The sequence below is a fragment of the Scophthalmus maximus genome, chromosome 14, assembly GCF_022379125.1.
Source record: "Scophthalmus maximus strain ysfricsl-2021 chromosome 14, ASM2237912v1, whole genome shotgun sequence".
NCBI lineage: Eukaryota > Metazoa > Chordata > Actinopteri > Pleuronectiformes > Scophthalmidae > Scophthalmus > Scophthalmus maximus.
The window spans coordinates 13,096,405-13,118,822 of NC_061528.1; the positions used below are offsets into that span (position 1 = coordinate 13,096,405).

Consider the following 22,418-nt stretch of genomic DNA (forward strand, 5'->3'; position numbering starts at 1 on the left):
TTGCATTCAATTTATCATGATCATCTTGAGCGGCAGTAAACTCAGTATCCAGACAGTGACCCTGCACGTGGGAAGGCCATCGCTATCATTAAAATGCCGAATTCCCTGCAAAGAAACCGACGCATAAAAAACTAAAAAACATATGCCGAGTGTGTGATTTCACGTGTGTTGTCTGCGAGCTGTGATATCACTGCTCCTAATCCAGCCATCACGATGTTAATGATTTGTCTTTATTTTGAATCTACTTTTTGTATTCAAAGGACTGTGAAAAATGAATGCATTTAAGAAAAGAAAAGAAAAAGATGTGTTGCTTTTTCCAATTTGTAAAACTGCTTATCACTCAAAAGTTGAAATCCACACATGGAGGAACTACAGTTCAAGGTTGGTTGCAGGGGTTCTCAACATAACAGCATTGATGAAATGACTTGTAATTAGATAGGAGTAAGTTCAGTTCTGCTGTTGATCAATTGCCATTTATTTAGTGGAGAATGTGTCTGCTAGATTCTGCCCATCAGTATGTCTCGCATGCAGCTTAGATAGAGAGTGTTTTCAAATGTCAAAGCTTTTTTTTTGTGGTTGCAGACTGTTGGGTCAAGAGTGGAGAAGACTCAGGTGGAAAGACTGACACGCCTCTAACCCATGCCGGGGCCTCTAACCGCCGGGTCCTCCTCCAGAACAACTTGTTCTCTGAGAAGGCAAGACATAGGCCACATCCATACTACCACAATTTCGTGTTGAAACTGCATTTTAAAAACGGAAACAATCTGTAGCCTTAGGGAATTAAGGAATTTAGCACAATTTGAGTTTCACATTCATTTTCTTGGCACTCTAAATTTACAGGGTTTTGTTTGTTAGGGATCAGACACGGCTGTGAATAAAATCCTCCAAAAGACGAATCATCTGCTTTATCCTTTTTTTAAATTATTTTTGCATGAATCACATCCACCATTTTACCGTTATCCTTCAAGGTCAGTACCCCTTCCAACACTAATGCACGGCTCTGGTTGTCACCGTTTTCTAAAACCAAAGAAACAGACAAAACTGAACTGTGACGGACTGGTAATTTATGTTATATGAGCGAATACTGTTCCATTAAAATTGCTGTTTAATTACAATAGTCACCACATGCACAGAACAGTTAAAAGACATCATGTCAAATCGCAGTGATATGATTTGTAGGATATGTGGATATGTAAGTATTCCCTCGGTCCTCAGTCCCTCTCTCACGTAAAGCACTGAGAGGAAGAGTGAAATTAATCTAAAGCCATTTTATGATGAGAGTCAGTCTTTGATGGTCATATATTCATATAGGTCTGGTTGAAACAGCAGAGTTAGTCCCAGACACATTTGGTGGTTTGTTTAAACCAAATGTAACTTGGCAGCTGTGACCTGAAGTCGAGCTCTATAGACATTTTCTCCTTGACAACTTTGTTTCTTTGAATACAGGAAAAAGGAAGTCCCATTAATTCAGCCAGTGAGTTTTGATCAAATGTAGTGTCGAGTTCGTAAAACACAAAACTGACAGTGTTTTATCATCGCCTAAGTCTTTACATTTGCCTTTTCAGCTAAAAGTCTTACTTTTACGTTCTGTTTTAACATACACGCAGACTAATAGCCGACACGATGTGCATCCTAAACTAAGTGACTCTGTCCAAATCTGTCCACTGGTTGTCATCAATCATTTTTTTCTGCAGATCTCTCTGAGATAGTCCTCATGTGACCGTTACACGTGCTTTAAACCCTTTTCTCTCCTTACCCCCCCCCCCCCCCACACACACACACACACACACACAAGCACAAACACACATTATGAAAACTTTTTTTTCTTTTTGCAGAAACTACAAGTTGCTTCAGACGCTCTCTTACTGCCATCCAGTGGTGACTCATCGCTAACAACTGTAAGGGAGCCAGACAAAACATGCACACCATTATTTAAGCCTTTGTGTATGAACGGGACATGTTCATTTTCTTTTTCCAATTGAAATATATTAGTTTGTAGTAATATTATTGAATTCCTATTATTGGGCAGCTGTTTAAAATAAGTTTGAGTTATCAGTTTGTTCCCAGTGACTTTTCTGCACTGGTTCATTCAACTTCATTCATATACATGCATGTATTTCATTTATTTATCCATCATTCTTTGCCATTCTCCGTCAGGGTCCGTCCCGGCTGCAGGGTCACCTCTCCCACGTCGCCCGCCCAGTACGCGATGACGACGTTCTCAGTTGCGTCCTGTAGATGGCAGCAGTGTAAAGCAAGCCTCCCTGTAGCCCTCAGGCGATTATTCTCCCCATCTCCATCAATCCAGTCAGGAGCACTGTCACATCTCAGGGCGACCATTAATGACTTAAGGAAAGTCCTCTGTGTGCCTCCTCCGCAGGTCTCACTTGACATGGTTTGGCCTCATTTTGAACTTTTGACTGGCCCAGCAATTTGCAATGTAAGCTCCTCCATCTACAACACCTTCACAAGGGCACACGTTAACGACCGTTCATCACTGCAGTGCAGGCGTCACTGCCAGTGTGTGAGTGTGTGTGTGTGTGTGTGTGTGTGTGTGTGTGGGTGCGTGCGTGTGTGTGTGTGTGTGTGTGTTTTATTCTTGTGATAATGTCCAGATTAAAATCTTCAAAACAGCAGAAGCGGCACATAAAGAGACAACAACGTGGTCCATAAAGCCACATGTGGCTGCGTAAAGAGCACTGACTGCGTCTGAGCTACGGAGACATTAGTGCCCCAGACATTCATACGACTGATGGTAATGTTTAAAAAGTCTGGTGTCACAGTAGATCAACCAACATCTGAACTCTTGTACTGCAGTTCCTTCTCTGGCTCGGAAAAGAGAGAGAGTGAGTGAGAGAGAGAGAGAGAGAGAGAGAGAGAGAGAGAGAGAGAGAGAGATGGAAACAAGATGCATCAACTTCACCCTAAAAACTGATCTGGTGGTTTTGGGGGTTTTGAGCAATTCCATTGCAACCCACTGAAGAATTAGCCCGCTGCACTCAGTGGACAGCGAGCATTCGTCAGCAAACTGCAGTGGGATGCGACTGGCTGGCAGTCAGCCCCCCCACCCCCCCCTAATGGGAAACAATTACACACTCAGTGGCTTCTTCAGTGACTTCTGATGAGACTCATTCACTGAGGAAATGGCCACATAATCATGTGTGTGTAATGTGCTCAATCTGCTTATTGCTCACTGACTCCGAGCCGTGCAGAGCCAGTCAGAGTTTCACTTGATCCTTGAGCCACTGTGTGAGTTTTGATGAAACGACAAACGTGTGGGGGAAATAACTTCAAGTGTACAACTGGCACACACAGAAATGCCACCAATTTTTTTTTTTTTTTTTTTTTCATTTTGTGTACTTGTCACTTCAAATGTGTCCAAAAAACACGTCTCGGACAAAAGCAAATAATTCCCGTTGCTTCTTCTTTCTGAGGAGAGTGACTAGCTGAATAAATTACAGTGAGGAAATAGGCACTTTTTATGATTCATACGCAGCTGGACTACTGCACTGATGTAAACGTGCCCAAACTTCTCCTCTGTGCTGCTGTGCAGGCATCTGGGTTATTGTTTTTTAGCTTTACTGACGGAATATGTTGTTTCCACGAAGACTGGCGGAAATAAGGGATTGCACAGATCGAAGCCATTACCGTTATTACTATTGTTTTTGAAATTGTACTTTCACGATTTTGAAGCTTCTTTTTTTTTACACATTACATGATGAATAGTGATGCTTGAGCTCTTGCAAACTACTGCAAAAGACATTATTTTCTGATAAAGAAAATGCAGCTCAAGGAGAAAAAGAGCACAACACTGACAGTGGAGTGATAATTATGAGCCAAGCAAAATGTATGAACGATGGTTATCATGGAAAAAAAAAAAGCATCATAAACTGGTATTATCTTGAATGTTACTGCGTGAGGTATCGCCACCATGGAGTTCAGTGGAATGGACAATTTTTGCTTCAGATGACGGAATGAATAAACCTAATATGTATGCATGTTCTCTATAATGAAAATAATCCCCTTAATGCCATGTTTGATAGTCTCATGTGAAGACCATGGTGCATTTAAGGTGTTGGTTATTGTGGTGGAAATTAGTATATCGTTTCCTTTGTGAGAAATAAGAGACGAACAGTGGACAATCACGTAGGCACCGTACTGATGTTTGCTACAGGGCGAACCTTGTCCCTCCTGGCAGAGGCTGTGGGGGTGTGCTGTTTGATGAGCTTGTCCTGAAGGGGTTCGTCGGTTCATGCTAGTCGAATAACATGATTTGCAGACATGTTTTTTATGCAATAGAAACAAATCCTTCTTATGATCCTTTTTTTTTAATGTTGGTGATGATAGTGAACAGAATCAATACATTTAAGAGCATTTGACAATGCTAGTCGAATAACATTTTTTGCAGACACAGCAGAAAACTATAGAGCAAAGTTCCTAAATTAACAATTTCTATTACAGTTATAATACATAGTATTGAAATGGGTTCGTTGTTTTTGTTTTTCCTTGTGTAATTTGAATTTGTTGTTTTGGCTTGTGGTCTTAAGGTTGTTGTTTTTTTTACTGCCAGTTTTATGCAATAAAAACAAATTCTTCTTATGATACTTTTTTTTGAAATGTTGGTGATGACAGTGAACAGAATGAATACATTAAAAACATTTGACAATTTTACATTGTTTTCACATTTTTAAATGTCATTTCATAGGGTATTCAATGTACCAAATGTGTCTAATCTGGCTAAATGTGCTTGCTCTTGACGAGAGCAAATATCTCATAATATGAGAAGTGTTGGATTATGGTTGGTTCCTTTAACTGTAAGAATCTACCAACTTCTCTATAATTGCCCTAAAAGAAAATACTCCACGCGGCCACGTTGGACCCTGCCACTGGCTTGAATCGGAGCTTGTAAAAGTTGCCACTGTTGCTTACGAGTTGCATCAGCTTTGCATGCATAACCAACATGACACATGCAAGATCAGCAGTCAAACCAGGAAATGTTCTGTAACATAGTCCAAATGAAGATGTGTTTGACAATAAACCAGTCTGAATCCTCGTGGGTGAATCAGGAAGCTTTGCGATTCACATTTGAAGATTAATTTAAATCCAAAACGCAGATCCGCAAAGACGATGCCCACTGGGATGGGTAATGTTTTATTCACCGTAGATTTAATTATCTCAAATTGTTGCTGCTGACGACAGATAACTCTGTTATCAGAAGCCACACTGGTGTGAGTAATTGTTCTCATGCAGGATCGCAAGGCATTAGACCTGTTGCATAGGTTCAGGCAATCATAGAGAAGTTGGTCGATTCTTACGGTTAAAGGAACCAACCATAATCCAACACTTCTCATATTATGAGATATTTGCTCTCGTCAAGAGCAAGCACATTTAGCCAGATTAGATACATTTGGTACATTGAATACCCTATGAAATGACATTTAAAAATGTGAAAATGTTTTTAAATGTATTGATTCTGTTCACTATCATCACCAACATTTTAAAAAAAGGATCATAAGAGGGATTTGTTTCTATTGCATAAAACACATGTCTGCAAATCATGTTATTCGACTAGCATGAACCGACGAACCCCTTCAGGACAACCTCATCAAACAGCACACCCCCACAGCCTCTGCCAGGAGGGACAAGGTTCGCCTTGTAGCAAACATCAGTACGGTGCCTACGTGATTGTCCACTGTTCGTCTCTTATTTCTCACAAAGGAAACGATATACTAATTTCCACCACAATAACCAACACCTTAAATGCACCATGGCCTTCACATGAGACCATCAAACATGGCATTAAGGGGATTATTTTCATTATAGAGAACATGCATACATATTAGGTTTATTCATTCCGTCATCTGAAGCAAAAATTGTCCATTCCACTGAACTCCATGGTGGCGTTCACATGCATCAGTTGACACTAGAAAGGAGCCGGGTGGCCCAGTGAGCGCAGGCATCATACTTAAATAAGTGCAGTCACTGGAGCCCAAAAAAACCCCAAGTCGCAGGAGGAAAGTCTGACCGAAGTTGAGGTGAGAGACAATCAAGTGTCAAAGAAAAAAAGAAAAACCCTCTTTGACTGAGTTTGACAGGCAAACATGCCCCAGAGCATTAAAAGCCTCAAAAATCCCAAATGGAACAACTGTTTTCAATCACATCACAACATCAGGATATTACCCCCCCTCAAAACCCAACGGTGAAAATGAAAAAATGGATTCTAGCTCACACACTGTATGGCTGCAGCACAGCACACGTGTCATGCTGTAGAATTCTATCCCTACAAAAATCAAAATAGAAAATCAAATGCCACTGTTAGCATGGGGAGTTTGTAATGCTGACATTTAAAGATTGCCAGGCAGGTAGTAATAGACTTTCTCACAAGACCCCTTTAAATGTGAGAACCGATTCTGATGCGTATATAAAAAGGAAGGAAATTTTGGAACCTCATATGTTACAGGCACAGCTTCCTCAAAAGAGTCCATTAACGATGAATGACTATAGAAGAGAAACGGGAAGGTGGGAGGTGTTTCTGAGTGGATTTTATCGGTCAACTTGTCAAATGATGTGTCATCTGCGTTTATCTATCCACTGTCGCATATGACTTGAGAATAGCCTGCACAGATACAATCAATGGCAATATACGCCTGAAAATTGTCATCATTTCCTGTTTGTACTTGTCATTATGGAATGGGAATGTCCCAGACTCACATCTGATCAAAAATGATTAATAATTCTATTTTAAACAGACTAGCATTTACAATGTTAATGGAATAATGGCAAAAAAAGAAGAGACAATTGGGGTGTTAAATGTACAAATTTCATAGAACTGCTGTTGTCAGTTCTGTTGCTGTGATTAGTGCAGGCAGACATACTGTTATTGATTTAATATTCCCTCGCTGTGTAAAAAGACTGAAATACTCTCAGGTGTTGTGATAGTCTTTTAGCCCTTTATATTGCCTTCCTCAGCCAACTTCAGCATCATTGATTCAACAAACCATTTTGTTTTGACAGTAACAAATGCCCGTAAGTGTTTGCAGTCGTTGCATCTAAAAAATGGAAGTGGTTTTTTTTTCCTGTTTTAAAGAAGTATTCAACATATTTTTTTTTTCTCTTTTTGTTTTGGAAAAGTGGCGACGCACTGAGCAATGAAAGGAAACATGCGGTGTCGTCTTCTTACAGAAGGTCTTTTGCACAGAGGCACACGACTGTTGCTATTGTCCTGCTCAGAAGGCGGCAACATTCTGAGTCGTGGCCGTGCTTTTTTTGTTCATCTATTAGAAACCCCACTCTAAATATACACCGTATTAATATACTAATTGAAGGACAAAGCACCACCTGCAAATTTAGACAGAGGATGAATGATTGTGTCCCTTCTGGGCTACTGTAGAAACATTTGAGTGCAACATGGTGTGTGCGTAGTGGAAGAGGGTCCGCTCCAGATGTAGAAATAATGGGCTAAATCTGAGGTAAGGAACACATTGATTCTTAGTGTGTTTCAGGTTATAATACACTATGAGATCGGAATTGTGATTATTATTTTCATTTTGTGCCAGTAGAAACTTAAAGAGCCTGCATATAATACATGTTTTCAATTCTCTGCATAGTAGCTGCTTTTTTAAAAAAAAGCCTTTTCAAAATGAACACGTCTTTTTTGCTGCTATATCTGTTGGAGGGGTTTTTGTATGTTTCAAACATGGTGGAATTATTTCTCACGAACAACAAAGGACAATCTTGCCCACGCACGTTAAAATCCATTAAAAACTAAAACAAAAAAACAAACCTAATGAAAGGAAAACCAAATGTCTCAGTTGGCTGTGACTAGCAACAGTACAGGACACATATTTCAATCCTAAACTTCCTTCATCTTTGCAACATGTGGCTGGGACAGTTTATCATAGTGAAGGTTTATCTAAGTGTGGGGGAGAAGTGCTGTGCTGCAGGGAGAGATTGCCTTTACTTGCACGGCACCAGCAGAGCAAAACAATGTGCCGCATGATAAAAAATTGCTTCATAACTCTCACATTGTGTGTCTGGCATCATTATGAGGCACAATAGCCTCTGGAGGGCCCCGACTTTTATTGGCGTGCCTCTTGCAGCAGCAAAGTCTCATCCATTAAACAAATCAGGGGGTTATGTATTAGATTAGCTGTACAGCAGGCACCGGGGAACGCCTAGAAGAACACATGAAACCTCGTCTCGTTCCCTCTCATAATCCCCTGGAATAAATTACCTAATTGACAGCATTAGGATGATGCTGTCAGGGGGTGCCTCTTAAAGCATAATGTATAATGAAAACACACAACGTCGCTAAATTGCATTTTTGGTATTAAAAAATGATAAACGGCAGCCATTTGGGGCATATTTAGAGTGAAGAGGCTCCTCGTAGCATGCTGCCAGATCCCATTTTTCTATATTTCTTAATAAATTTGCGGTGTCAGTGATATTAAAAGCTCATTTATGCTGAGAAATATTTAATAACGCTTCTGTGTGATAGGAAGCCAATGTCACACGGAGAGTCAAGAAACTAGTTGGTGGCAGCTTGGATCCCCCCTGCCCCCCCCCCCCCCACTGTGTCACTGCACTGCTGCCATGACCTTTGAGGTGAGGAGTGGACTGCCCCCCCCTGGTGAGGGGTCAATACTGCAGTGGGGGTTCAGGAGGTGCCCCTCACAGTTGAGTGCACTATTCATTCTGCAACGAGGCTAAAAAAACAAAACAAAGCCTTTTGACTTTCTTCAAAGTGAAAACTGCCTGCATCCCATTTTCTCAAAGTGTTCGGTGTACTTGGCACAGGGATGCTCAGCTCACTGTTACAGGATCAGACAAAGCACCAGGCCAGGCGGGTGTGTGTGGGCGAGCGGTATGCCTCCCTATTAGAAGCGCACAAAAGCCTTGAATGATCTCTGGGGAGGGGTGACCTGCCTGTGGCTAAGAGAAGGATGTTTATGGACTGGAGTAGATTATTGCTCAGGCGTACACTTTGATGTGATGTAAAATTAAAAGGAGGGTAAAAATGCCTCTTTTGGTCATGATGAACACCTGCTCTTAGAAGAGCATGAATACAGTTCTGTCCCTTATATGACCCCGTAATGATAACACTAACTTCCATCCGTTAGTTTCTGGTGCTTATACATAAACACTCTATATCATATAGGAGCCTAATGTGTTTCAGCCTAAATAGGTGGCTTCTTTTGAAGGCAATTATTTTAGTATTCAGTATTAAAATGTGCATAACCTATTTGTATTTATGTATATTTTAAACTTCCTATGTTATGCACACTGATCTATGTGACCATACAAACTGCCCCTCTGGGACAAATAAAGTGTTTTTGAATTGAATTTGAATTACCTTATCTTACCCAGTGTGTGTGGCAGTGGGACAATGTACGTCAAGTGTAAATATGTTAAACTGAACTAGTCCGATAAATACATGCAATAAGATGGATTAATTGCACTTTTTTACAATAAGTATCTTATGCCTTTTTCAGAACCAGACTGTGCGCGTGTCCGTGTGTGTGTGTGTGTGTGTGTCTGCTTGTCTGCTCGTGTGTGTGTGTGTGTGTGTGTGTGTGTGTGTGTGCGTGTGTGTGTGTTTGCGGGGTGGTGGGTGGAGGGTGTTGCAGTCAGAGTGCATGATTTCTATCCAGATGTGTGGGCATATTGTAACTCCAGGAGGCCTTCAACCCTCTTCTCCTCACGAACTTAAGTAGGCAGCAGCTGGTTCAGAAAGTAATAACCTTTTGTCACATTGTTTCCTAGATGCTGCCATTAACTTAGTTATTCTTTTTTTCTGTCACGGCAAAGTCACTGCTTTTCAAACTATTAAAAATAGCACATGTGAACACAATAATACCACTATCTAAACGTTCTGTTTGACTTCTTTTTTTTTGTCATTTACACCAAGCCATCCCTGGGGAAATGATTACCCTGGTTTTGGGGAGATATTGCCTTCAACAGTAATGTATCTCAGATAAGTGAGGGGGAAATGGAACGATTTGCTTAACATGCAGCGTGGGGGGACAAAAAAATCTCCAGGGTTATAATTTTGCTGTCAAAATGCGTTTTCTTGATTGCCTGATTATGTTGTGTGACAGCCCTTCACAATAAAGCAATTTAAGATAGAAGGAATACATATTTGGAGCCGCTGGATCTACGGAAAATGACAGATTGAGTCACTTTGAATCTGGTCATATATGATGCTGTAGCTCTGAGCAGCACTTTCACTGTACAGTGCCTGGAGTCAAATTCAGTGTTAAAAAGTACTTCCAATCTGAGGCCATATCGATCTATACCACAATCTAGATTAGATCTTCAAATGCGCATGCAAAGCCTCCAATGAGTGGCAATTAGCTCTATTTTACCAATGACACCTTTTTCTCGACCGTGTTCGGCGTGACAGGTGCAACTGGGCCGACGCACAGATTCAGGTTTTTCCTTTTTTTTCGGGGGGGGGGGCGTCTTCCTTCAGCCAATGGTGGCGCGTAAAGGAGCTGTGGCTGGCTGGGTCTGGCGTGATCGTCGGGCACCTGTGCCAATCACTGGATGTGGAGGAGGAGTTAAAGCACCCGGAGGTGTGTCTGAAGAATACGAGTCGGCAGCTGCACACTGTATCCAACTCCGGGAGTAATGGCACGAGTTCTGCTTTATACTGTTTAGACAAGCCCCACAGTGCGCGCGTTGGAAACTAATATTCGACTGTGTCTGCCTCCACGTCTGCCACGAATTAAGCCCGCGGGCGCCGAGAGGCGAAGGCGGACGACGGTGGAACAAACTGTAAACTTAGTCAGAAGCAAGCCGAAGTCCTCAAACTCACAGGCTGAAGAGGCTTCGCGCAAACGACCCATCTGTTGTGGCCGTTTCAAGGAAGGATACGCCGCTGGACATGTGAATTCAAAGGGGATAATTGCCAAGCACAACAATGAAACCAACGACCGTCTTATGTGGCTTCGGCTTTCTCCTGACTTGCCTCATGTTCGGGTCGAGCTCTTCTCAACCAGGTGAGTGATGAACGCCATCCGCCTGCTGCCCCGGTGCGCAGCCTTGCCACCGTGGATGTGCTCGGTGCGCACTGAGCGCAGCGGGTACACCTCATTCGAGCACACTTTCCCCCATTCGTGTTGTGCCTTTTTACGCATGCGACAACGGGGTTGTCTGTCAGACCCCTTTCGGTCCGCTCCCTCTGCCGGAATTTTCGCTGGCAACCTTGAATCGCGCTGTTGGAGAAAACGCCGTAAACAATTACGCTGAGCGGAGGATGGCGGAGACACAGGTGCCAGTCCGGGCAGATCGCAGTGTGGTTTTTTTGGCTGTGGCGACGCGAACGTATCTTTTGGTGTTTTGTTTTACTGAACGAATCGAATTGCTGCGTCCCCTTCGCGCACAGAGCGGCACTGGCGAATTTTGGAGTGAAGGGGGGAGCATGTAGTGTCCGTCACACGTGTCCTTTAGACTCGACGTGTGGACAAACAGGGACACGGGAGAAGCAGCCTCGCTTCTCAACAGGCTACTGTGTTCTCGTCTCATCTCCCGTGGATGTACAAGCGGTCTGGTCGTCTGCGAGACTCTTTTAAAAGTTCCTTCTTGAATGCCCAACCCCCCCTACACTAATGTATATGACTGTAGCTGAAACCCCTGCATCGTCCTTTTGGTTTATTTACACCATGTATATACACCATTTTGATGAAATAACTTTTGAGGTTGAAAGTCACGTAGGGACTCGCCAGTCGCAGTTGTTCGATTTCAGTTCTGATCTGTGCACCTGTGCAAAGCGCGCTTAAGCTGCTGGTGAACTTCCATCCGTGTGCATTCTGCAATCGGGATAAAAGCAAAGCGGATTAGCGTGAAATTGCGTTATTCCTCATTTAACGCGAGGCCCCTCGGCGGGGATCATGTGGACCACAGTTTGACAGTCGCCGTCGGTGCGCACACGACGTTGCACAGTGGCAGTACCGGTCGCGCAGCGCAGCGGCGCTCTTTACGCACATGCAGGGGCTCGCAGGTGCGCTCACCGGCTGAGCGTGTGTGGGAGAGAAGACAAGAGAGAGAGAGAGGGAGAAAGGTTTGCAAACATAAAATATTAGCTAAATAGACTATAGCAAAACACTACCACCATCATCAGGCAGGACAACGATTGAAATGACACATGCCCATAACGCACGTATACGTTCGCTCCCTCCATCCAGCACCTTTTCTTTGCCTGCAGCGGTGGCCCTGACATCCTGACATCCTGACATCCGCTCTGTGAAACGATTTAAACCATTTAGACTGAACGTTATGAATAACATTATGCCCATGCAAACGTAAAAAAACCCACTTTAAATTGTAATGTTTAGTCTTTCGATTTTGTGGATATAGAGTTGGAAATTTGGATTGAATGCGAGATAATCATTAGTTATGACAAATTGTTCCACACTGTTTTTGTTATTGAGTACTCGCATTGTGATTAATCCTGCTCCTCAAAAGGGTTAAAACAAGTTCGATTTTTTAAAACAAATTCCTTTAGCACATATTGTTTTAGCAAAAAACAAAGAAACAACAACCTTAAGACCATAACATTTCTTGTCAGAACCAGAAAAAATACGCACAGATCCATTATCGTAACCTGCGTTTAAGTGCAAAGCCACAAAGGGAACAGAGGGTGATTGAATTAAAAGGTTGGATGCGGTTTTGAAGAGAGAGAGAGAGAGAGAGAGAGAGAGAGAGAGCGCGCACGGGGGCTGTTTTCTTGTGGTTTAAGTGCATAGCGTTGCCCCGTGTTACAATAACCATTATTACCAATGACAGTAAAGAAAAAAAATACTTCACAATCTAAGACGGTTCTTTAAAAAAAAAAAAAAATCTTTGTAAGCGTGGGTTTGTACTGACACACTGTGTTCAAGCAAGCTACATGTAAGGTAAAGAAATAAAAAACGTTTCATTCTAAAAGGACAAATAGAAGCTAGAGGACTGTTTCAATAGCCTGTCTAAAGTCTTTCTGGGACACGAGGGAATCCATGCAGCGTGAAGGTGACGGCGATAATTCTCTCTCCCGCACAGACAGCCCGATACCATCCCGGGTAGATATCCAGATCTTGTCGAATGTACTTGGAAGTTAAAAGGAACAAAAAGCCCCGCACGAACGGGAAGAGATCGGCTTGTATCGGTGTGTGAATCCGTGTGCGCGCGCGGATTAAGTTCTGTCGATGAGATGGAGTTGGCAGAGAGAAGCCAAAGTGATGGATACGTGAACCTGCGCGCACAGACGACGCGCTCGCACGCGCAGCTGCCTTTTGATAAAGTTGTTTGACACAACGCTCGCATCTTCTCCACCAATGAGTCATAAGGAAACGTAATGCTCCGTGATAAATTGGGCTGGATTCATGTCAAATGCTCCACCAGTCACTTTGGCGCGACATTAATCTCAAATCCCACTTTTTTTCCCAGGAATCTGAACCTTTTATTAGATCAACCATGTTTTTTATTTATTCCTGACAACCTCACTAACACTGCATCTGCCAGAACCACGTCATCCTGGTCCGACACACATATCACCCAGTAGGTTTTCACATATATCAGCAGGGAACATGTGTGCAAGATGCTGAGTGTGCCACAGGAATCCCCTGCACATGCACTCTGCTCCTGCTACACGCTGGAGCTAGAGGACAGAGGTGGGAGATGCATATGCAGCTGCCGATTCTGAACCATATGGCCATATTCCCAAACTCTGCCGTTGTTAATGAATATTCATACGGTTTGTGCCACAGGAGCAAATTCACATCATCTCTTCCAAGCGTGTGCGTAAGGAGTGGGTGCTTTTTTTCCCCCAAATAGTGTAATCACTGCAATGTAGATAAACTATATCTTAAATGACGCCGTTTCACAGATCTATAAGCAATTCTGTCTTTCCTCATCCAAATCCTCCTGACTCATCTGGTGGAAGAGCATACACCTTCAATAAATTAAATGGTAGTTTGGATGTATCCGGTGGTCTTACCTTCTACACCATTGGCACCCACTGCTGACTGGATTGAAACTGACAGTGCACTTCCAGTGTGCAGCTGATATGAGAGTTCACAGTATATCAAAATTCAACATTCAATCAGGCACAGAGAGAAACTGCTATAAAAAGGAGGCAGAACATTTCTGTTCCTGACCCACTCCCCCCCCTCTCTCTCTCACCACGCTGTAGACTGACATTTCTTGTACACTTTTCATTTCGTTTTTTTTCTTTTCTGAAGCAATGGGAAAGAATGGTGTCACATTTGGCGGCCCACACAGCTCCGTTTCGCCACAAAGCCCTCTTACAGTCATATATTTGCTCGCTGTCGCCGGTTAAAGGAGCTTTGACCCTCCACCGCCACCAGGCTTTTTATCAGAAGAATGGCAGGCTTTGATAAGGGTGATCCACTTCCATTTGTTGGGGGGGGGGGGGGGGGGGGGGGGGCAGGCAATGTGAACCTCTTTGTTTCCTCTGTCTCCATCTGCGTGAGCAACTTAAAGCAATCAATCCTTAAAGCAAAATCTGTTAAAACAATTCAACACCAAACTATCCAGTCTTTCTTCCAAGGTTTTTAATTGGCATTGATCAACTTGAAAACCAAGATGATCAACGCCACGTTAAAGGTGAAACGCAATTATTCAGGTATGTGAATTGTAAGATTTAGATTATTGTTTTCCATTTTCTTTGAAAATGGTGAAAAAAACAATAGACATAATAATGATGTTCATTTCATGCTTTGTCATATCGTACGCTTCTGATAACAAAAAGAAAAACAAACAAACAAACAAATGACCAAAAAATAATTCTAATCATTTTTTTTTATTGTGTTTCCTCTCCTGTGAATTTCTCCCTGCAGTCAGGTTAAGAATAACACACCTTCTGTTTGTGTAACCTACACAGTGGGGTTTCAGTGCTGAAGAGTGGAAACCATTAAGTTTCCTATAAATCTCCCCATTTCTCAACAAACTGCTTTTTGGTCCACAGGCATCAATAATATATGTGTAGCACCCTTAATGCCACCCACGAATCTCTGATGAAAAATCCCTCTAATATTCCAACAGGGTGTGTGTGTGTGTGTGTGTGTGTGTGTGTGTGTGTGTGTGTGTGTGTGTGTGTGTGTGTGTGTGTGTGTGTGTGTGTGTGTGTGTGTGTGTGTGTGTGTGTGTGTGTGTGTGTGTGTGTGTGGTAGACTACTCAATATTGTAAAATTGAACTTCCTGACATCAGTGTTTTTTTTTTTGTCTTCAATCTGCTGTGATATGACTGTAATATTATTTAATTACTACCATCGGGACTTTTAACACTTGTGTCATATTGTTAAAAAATGTATTAAATTACCACAGATTTCTTTGTCACGGATGACACGAGGACATTAAAATAACTATTACATTCTGAAGACACGGCCGCCCGACAGTGTTTTCCTGTTTTGACATGTTGATGTGCTCGTAACTAGTCCGACTGTCTGCGGCCTGCAGAAATGATTGGATCATATCCTATGTGACCTTTACAAGTGCTGCACCCTCATTCATCACCTGCAGTTATGAATGCACCATGCATGCGCATGTGTTTAGCCATGCATCATTGTCAACATCGGCTATCGCGTGTCCTCTTTGTGAAGGATGTCATAATTGGATTGGAGTGTCACTAGTGTCTGTTCATGCTTAATGTGGCCAGCTGTTTATCACGCGTGTGTTTAAAATGCAAACCCGTCTGAAGCCTTGTGTACCGGCAATGGGATTACAGCGGTTTTGATAAGGTTTGTCAGGAGTGGAACGCTCTCTGCCGTTTTTCACTCCGTCCGTGTTTCCCTGCTTTTACGGTCTCTCTCTCCTTTTGCTTTTGGTAAATTGGGCGAGCTCTGTCTGTGAAAATGAAAGTGAAGGGAGCAAGAGAGAGAGACACGCACACAGAAATACTGATGGCCTCTGTGCAATGCAGGCCCTGAGCACCAAAAAACACAGCAACCAAAGTCCTTCATTAACAAGGTAGTGCAACAAACACTCGTATGCACAAACACAAGCGGGGGCGTGCTTGATATCTTCGACAATATACCACAGCTAGTTTAGACAGATTGGGGACTAAGTTTTAGTCGCGGGGAAATCAGTCCACTGTGATTTAATTAGGTTGGCAAATGTGCGTTTAGGGCCACCAAGAAGAGCTTGTAGCATGAAAAACAATAAAAGTCTCAGGGCCTCTAGTACCAATCAGTCTTTCTGAGTGTGCAGTAATGGAATCGACACAAACAACACTCAAGAAAAGAGGGCAAACAATGCGTAGACAACTCTGTCAAAAATCCCTGCTTAGACTTTCTCCCTCTGTGCCATCGATGCTGCCATGTCATCAGAGTAAATTAGTCACTTGTAAAAAAAGGACAAACTATTTGTATACATGGTAAAGCGATATGAAGCAAGCATATCAATGACCAAAAATTCACCTTACGTTAACTTGAATTCCTCAGAAAACATCGCACAATCCCGTGGTTCAACAATCATTTTTTAAAGTTATAATGTTTTACTCTCCAAAGTTCATCGTCAACAAAAATGCATGCAAACAAAAAAAAAATCCATCATCATTTTCATATCTAAAGATGCAAGATTTAATAGTCTTCAAAATGCCGCATGTCGTTTTTTTAATAGGATTCACATAGTGGTGCCACTGTGACTCACACAAACTGCGAGACTCACTCCCACATACTAACACACATACCCACGCACTCCTGCGGCCTCCACGCCCGGGCCGGGCCACCACTCTCTTAAGTACAAGGCCAATGTGTGCGATCCAGGCCTTACCCCTGTGCTCTCTAAACAATGTGGGTGTCGGGGGGGGGGGGCATCATGTACACGTCTGTCAGTTTGTGAGACTTTTGATCCCCTTTGTTGTTGCCGCTGCTCTTCTCACAATGAGCCTGTCTGTCCTCCGCATCCTCGCGGAGGGCTGCAGGAAGCTGTCAGGCACCGACCCTTTTGACAACCGCATTTTTGAGGGTGTGTGTGTGTGTGTGTGTGTGTGTGTGTGTGTGTGTGTGTGTGTGTGTGTGTGTGTGTGTGTGTGTGTGTGTGTGTGTGTGTGTGTGTGTGTGTGTGTGTGTGTGTGTGTGTGTGTGTGTGTGTGTGTGTGTGTGTGTGTGTGCGTGTGTGTGTGTGTGCCTGTCTGTGTGTGTGTGTGTGTGCGTGTGTGTGGTGACTGTGCGGCATGGTTGGAGGGATAGAGGGTGACTGACAGACTTAACATGCTCCAGAGACTCTCTTTCTGCTCCAGTGTCTGCTTGTTCCTCTTCCTCCGCCCACCCTCTGCCTTTATCTGCGGCTTTGTAAGCCTCCACATAATGTGGGAGCATTGAAATGACAATGGAAATTATGGCTAATCATTGTTAAGACACACTCATTACCGCCATGTTTTAGAACGAGAGTCCAACGATAAGAGCTGCCCCGCCGAGTCTCTCTTTTTTCTCTCTCTCTCTGAAGCGACAGCCTGACATATTTGAGTGATGTGTTTTATTCTCACTTTTTTGTGTTATTGTTCTATTCCCGCTTACAGTTAATAATGGTGCTGAACATATGAAAGGATGATAATAGCCTGACAACTTGGGCATGAAAGACTAGTTCTACCTTCAAATGAGCTTTTCATGCAGTTCTGCACGTACGTGTGTGTGTGTGTGTGTGTGTGTGTGTGTGTGTGTGTGTGTGTGTGTGTGTGTGTGTGTGTGTGTGTGTGTGTGTGTGTGTGTGTGTGTGTGTGTGTGTGTGTGTGTGTGTGTGTTTTGTGTGTTAAAGGGCTGATTTCTCTCGACTCCCTCCCGCACTGTCTCTTTCCTCTTTTAGTAATCCCCTTCTAAAATATTCATAGCTAATCTGCATTTACAATGTAATTACAGACGGGCTTTGAGTGCTATCGGATATGGCCGGCGGAACACAGGCTTCACGCGAAATCTTGATTTGGTGATTTGTATGCCTGAATAAATATGAAACAGCCTTCGGATGTGATATCTGGTTAAAGGTTTAAAGTAATTTAAAAAAACAAAAACAAAAACAAAAAGAATTATGAACAAAAATATATATTCTTAATTAGTTAGTTGGTCAGTCAGTCACTACATTTGTAGTTGTCCATCTAAGAATCAACTCGAAATACATATATTATATAGGGACCTTACTCTGTCTGTGATATGGCTATGCACACAGTTATTATGGTCGCACCAGCAGAATGAAATATGTCAGAAAACTATCCCCTCTGTCTTTCTTTTATTTATTTTTTTGCCCCCAGTGCTCAAACCCTATTCCCATCTTTTGGTTGCTGTTGGCCTCCGTTTAGTTCTAATGGAGCCGTGTGCCCTGTATGCTATTCTTGCAGGTCGATTTTTCACTTGTGCTAGAGGAGGGGGGGGCGGTGGCGTCCTTTTAAATGAAGCACTTGGCGTTTGTGACCTGTAATAAATGAGTTTGCGGTCAGTCATGGCAGCTGTAAGGAGACATCTGGGAGCAAGAGAGGCAGAGAGAGGGGAGATATTCAGACTTTACTGGGAAACTGTTTATCTATGCGAGGCTGAAAAATGTCTGCACCAAACATGCTATCACTCCTACGAAAAAAAAAATATGAAAGGTTAAACAAGGAAGAAACTTAGTGTAATACTAACAAGATTAATATCAAATCACCGTGATGTAACCACTGAATGCTTCGAGGGAAAAATGTAAAATTGAGCTCAATGGCTGAGGAGCGTGAGCATATAAGTCTCAGTCTGAATAATAGTCAAATAGATATTAGTCATCAGCGCTGTAGATGAGGAGAAATGGAGGCTGCATTGAACACCAGAGTCAAACAGGCTGAGACAAAGAGAACGCAAATAATGTAAAAAGTACAAAATAATGATCAGTTTTGATTTGCTACTTCTCACCAGGAATACATATTTCTCAGCCTCGGCTCTCAGTCTCTGTAGGTCAGCATCCAGTCCAAGCAAACATGAAAATCAAACATTATTTTTCTGGAATTATTCTAACCATTATAATAATCTGACATGCTACCTCTTGACAAAATGACGACTGGGGCGACTGTGTTAACACACCGAGATCAGTTTAGTCTACAAAACGTGTTGTGGTAGTGGAATATTGATTTCATTTTTGTTCCAAGAGAGTGAGAGTATGAGCCAGAAAATACAGGAATCTCCGAGCTCGGTGGAGTAATTGAGTCGTTAGTATTGATCATCAGCTCTTTCAAAGCCCACATTATGGTCATTTCATGTCCCTTTAACATCCACCAAATGTACATTCAACTTTCTCTACAGAATGAATCTTTTATCTATGGTTGGTTTTTTTTGTTGGATTCTTAACAAGACTAGTATCTGGTGGCAGATGAACGTTGCCACAGATAAGAGCATCTTTATGAATAGTAACATCATACATTGGAGTGTTCTGTGAAGAGCTATTTTATAAATTCACTTTCAAAATAAGAGCAGCTCCGAGGAAACGCTCCTTCTAGCCTGTGTCAGTGCGGCTGTCGCTGGTGTGAGGCAGCAGTCACCTTGCAGCAGAGCAGAAATAGCGCAGCTCTCTTTCCCTGAATGTGAAGGTACATAAAGCACAGGATGAGGGGAGCAGGGAAGGCAATTGACCTTGGCTGCTTTTGGGGGCTGGCTATATAGCCATCCGGATGGATGCTATGGTTCTGCAGCTTGGCGGGGAGGGAGGGGAAGAAGGGCACAGTGCTGAGTATGGCAGTTAATATACTGCCAAAAAATATGATCCAGGAAATTATTCTCTTTATATAACACCACTGCCAAAGTAGGTGATTTTTATTCTTCTTTTTGCAGGAACATCAGACAAGGGAAGAGGTGTATGTGATGGGTGGGCACGAGTGTATATCAAATGGGAAAAGGAGCTAAGTGCAACCCGGGTCCAAAGCCAATCCTGCCCTTTTTGCCCCGCTGCGCTAGACTGTTTACCTGAGACAGGGGTGTTTTATCTCGGCATGTCACTGGTGCATGTGTAAACACACAGGGGGGGGTGCACTGCATATCATACTGTTTTCGGCCCCCCTGCCTTTGTTCCAAAACCTCTCCCCCACAGAGAGACATCATCCCCCGACGGCAAGGTGACTGGGGTGCTGGTATAAGATTATTTGTAGCTGCCAGAGTGAGAGGGAAAACAAGGGATATGGGGAGCAAGAAAAATTAAAAAGAGAAACTCTCCTAATTTTAGCCAGAGAAGGGCAGCCAGGCAGCCGGGTGCACAGGAGGAGAGGTGTCTTTCGGCAGGGATAGGACATGGGTGAGTGTCTTGGGAGTCTTGGTTAAAGCGGTTGCTATCACAGGAGCTGGACGGACAATTAATCAGCAGCAGCCCAGAGGGGGAGCTGAGACTCTGACAGGGTTACTTCATTCTGCACAGGACGGACACGCACACACACACACACGCACGCACACACACACACATACACACACACACACACACGCACACAGTCTCCTGACAGACTCACCCATTGCTTCTTCTTCTCGCTTCTATTTCTCATGACTTGTTTCCTCCTCTCCTCTCTCTTTTTCATCTCCACATCTCCTGTGCTGTGCTCCCTGAGCCTCTTGTTAAGTTAAGAGTCCCTCTTGTGACCTGGCCGCTGACTCCCAACTGTGAACGAGTTTGAGCTTCTTGCAGCTGTACAGAGAGAGAGAGAGAGAGAGGCTGGGAGGTTGGGGCAGAAGAGAAATAAGGTGAGATAGGATGGACCGGTGGCGATGCTTCACCCTAACGGAGCCACCCGTCTTCCCTGTGTTCATTCCTCCATTTCTGTCTTCCCAGCCCCCCCTCCCCTCCGCCTCAGCGTGGCCGGCACTGAGTGATTGATGGATTCGGATTTGACATGGCCCAGTTCACCCGAGGGCGTTAGCAAGGACACTGGTGAGATTTAGCCAGATGCTGGGGAGAGGCAGACGGGGGAAGTAAAAAGACAAAGAAAGGCAGCAGGGTTTAGTCGACACTGTTGACGATCACACCCTGCCAGGATTGCTGGGATGAGTAAGCTTTTCCTCAAATGGTGCACCTGTTCGCAGTTTTCCGTTGCGTCATCCTGTGGGTTTTCCACTATGGCCAGCAGACAATTTTCTTTATGAAATTGGAGCACACTGTCACAGCTCACTGTTTATAGCTATGGAAACCAATGCATTTTTTTTTTCACGTATGTCAATAGTTTTAAACCAGCCTTTTGCAATTTTTCTAAGAAGATACAGTGCATTCATAAAATATGTTGCTGTCTCATCTTCAACCTCTGCCTCTCCTCTTTTGAACAGTGACATGTGAAACTGAGCTGTGGCTATTTCTGTGTTTTCATACAGACATAGATGTCTGATCATCTGTGCACCTACAGCGAGTGCAGTGTATGCGTCTCCAGGTTCAAATGAGTGGTGGCTGTGTGCTGCGCAGCCCTCCAGGGGGGTCCTGGTCCTCCCAGTAAGCAAACACTCACTTGACATGGAGCCAGGCAAACGGGGGAACAAGGCCCTCAGTGTGTCCGTGCTCCAAGTGCTTTGTCCTGGAGGAGGCTCCCGCCGTGGCTCCTGGCTCCCAGCTCCACGTGACTCGCCTGGAGATGAGGGAAGCACTTGTCTCATGAACATTGTCTGGACGAGGGATGGGCCCTTTTCACGTCAGGCCGCGGCAAAATAGGCCTGGATATGGTTCAAAATGTCTACACTGGTTTACGTGTGGTTGATTTAGGCTACATGAAAACACACGCGCACACACGCACGCACACACAAACACACACACACGCACACACACAAACTAAAAAGCCAGAACAATTTGAAAGAACGGGGGGAAAAAATTCTCAGATTTTACATACAAGAGACAATATTTGGTAAGGAGTGGGGCAGACACAGCCCGGCAAAGGCATGAATATCCTTTAACCACACTACCACACAGGTCCTTTCATCATCATTTTCCAAATGTTCCATTTTCACCTTCCACAGAAAAACACAAAGCTGAAGCTTCACACACTCTGGAGGCACAACTCCTGCTTAGCGTGGACAGAGGGCCACGATGTCTTTTCAAATTTAACTAGCCTGAATGTACTCTCACTTTCTTAAGGCATGTTTCAGAAAGGTATAAAACCCAATGAGAGATGTAATTTCACCTCTGCACCTCACCTGCCTGCCTCAAGTCTTTCCATAAAAGATTCTCCCTCTCCACGCCGGCAACATCTCCAAATCACTCTGTCGGCACGGTGACGAGTATATTGTGTATGTGTCACCCAGCTGTCTCAGAGCTGTGTCTGGCTATCTGAGCAGAAACACAACAACAACAGGTATCCTCTGCTCCCCCTCTCACCACCGACTTCCACACTTTATGCTTCGGCTCTCTGTCTGGCTTGGCAGCAACGTGAAGTCAATAGGATGAATAAAACATACCTGAATCAGAGCCCTCTACCCTGGGAAATGTCAAGCTGTCAGTATAGCTTA

At 43.5% G+C, this 22,418-nt stretch overlaps 1 protein-coding gene and 1 long non-coding RNA gene across 3 annotated transcripts in view; one reads left to right on the plus strand and one right to left on the minus strand.

Moving 5' to 3' along the window:
• The first annotated feature begins 10,620 nt into the window (after positions 1–10,620).
• LOC118282767 (receptor tyrosine-protein kinase erbB-4-like) overlaps positions 10,621–22,418 on the plus strand; it is a 251,138-nt gene continuing 239,340 nt past the window's right edge. For both annotated transcript variants that reach the window (XM_035604147.2, XM_035604148.2), the window contains exon 1: positions 10,621–11,000. In XM_035604147.2, coding sequence (XP_035460040.2) covers positions 10,922–11,000 — 79 coding nt within the window. In that variant the 5' untranslated portion in view covers positions 10,621–10,921. The remainder of the gene's footprint in view (positions 11,001–22,418) is intronic.
• The window catches only part of LOC124850994, a 216,318-nt gene continuing 212,564 nt past the window's right edge, over positions 18,665–22,418 (minus strand). The window contains exons 3-4 of the long non-coding RNA XR_007032112.1: positions 21,428–21,544; positions 18,665–20,619 (exon numbers count right to left, since the gene is read on the minus strand). This is a non-coding gene — a long non-coding RNA (uncharacterized LOC124850994). The remainder of the gene's footprint in view (positions 20,620–21,427; positions 21,545–22,418) is intronic.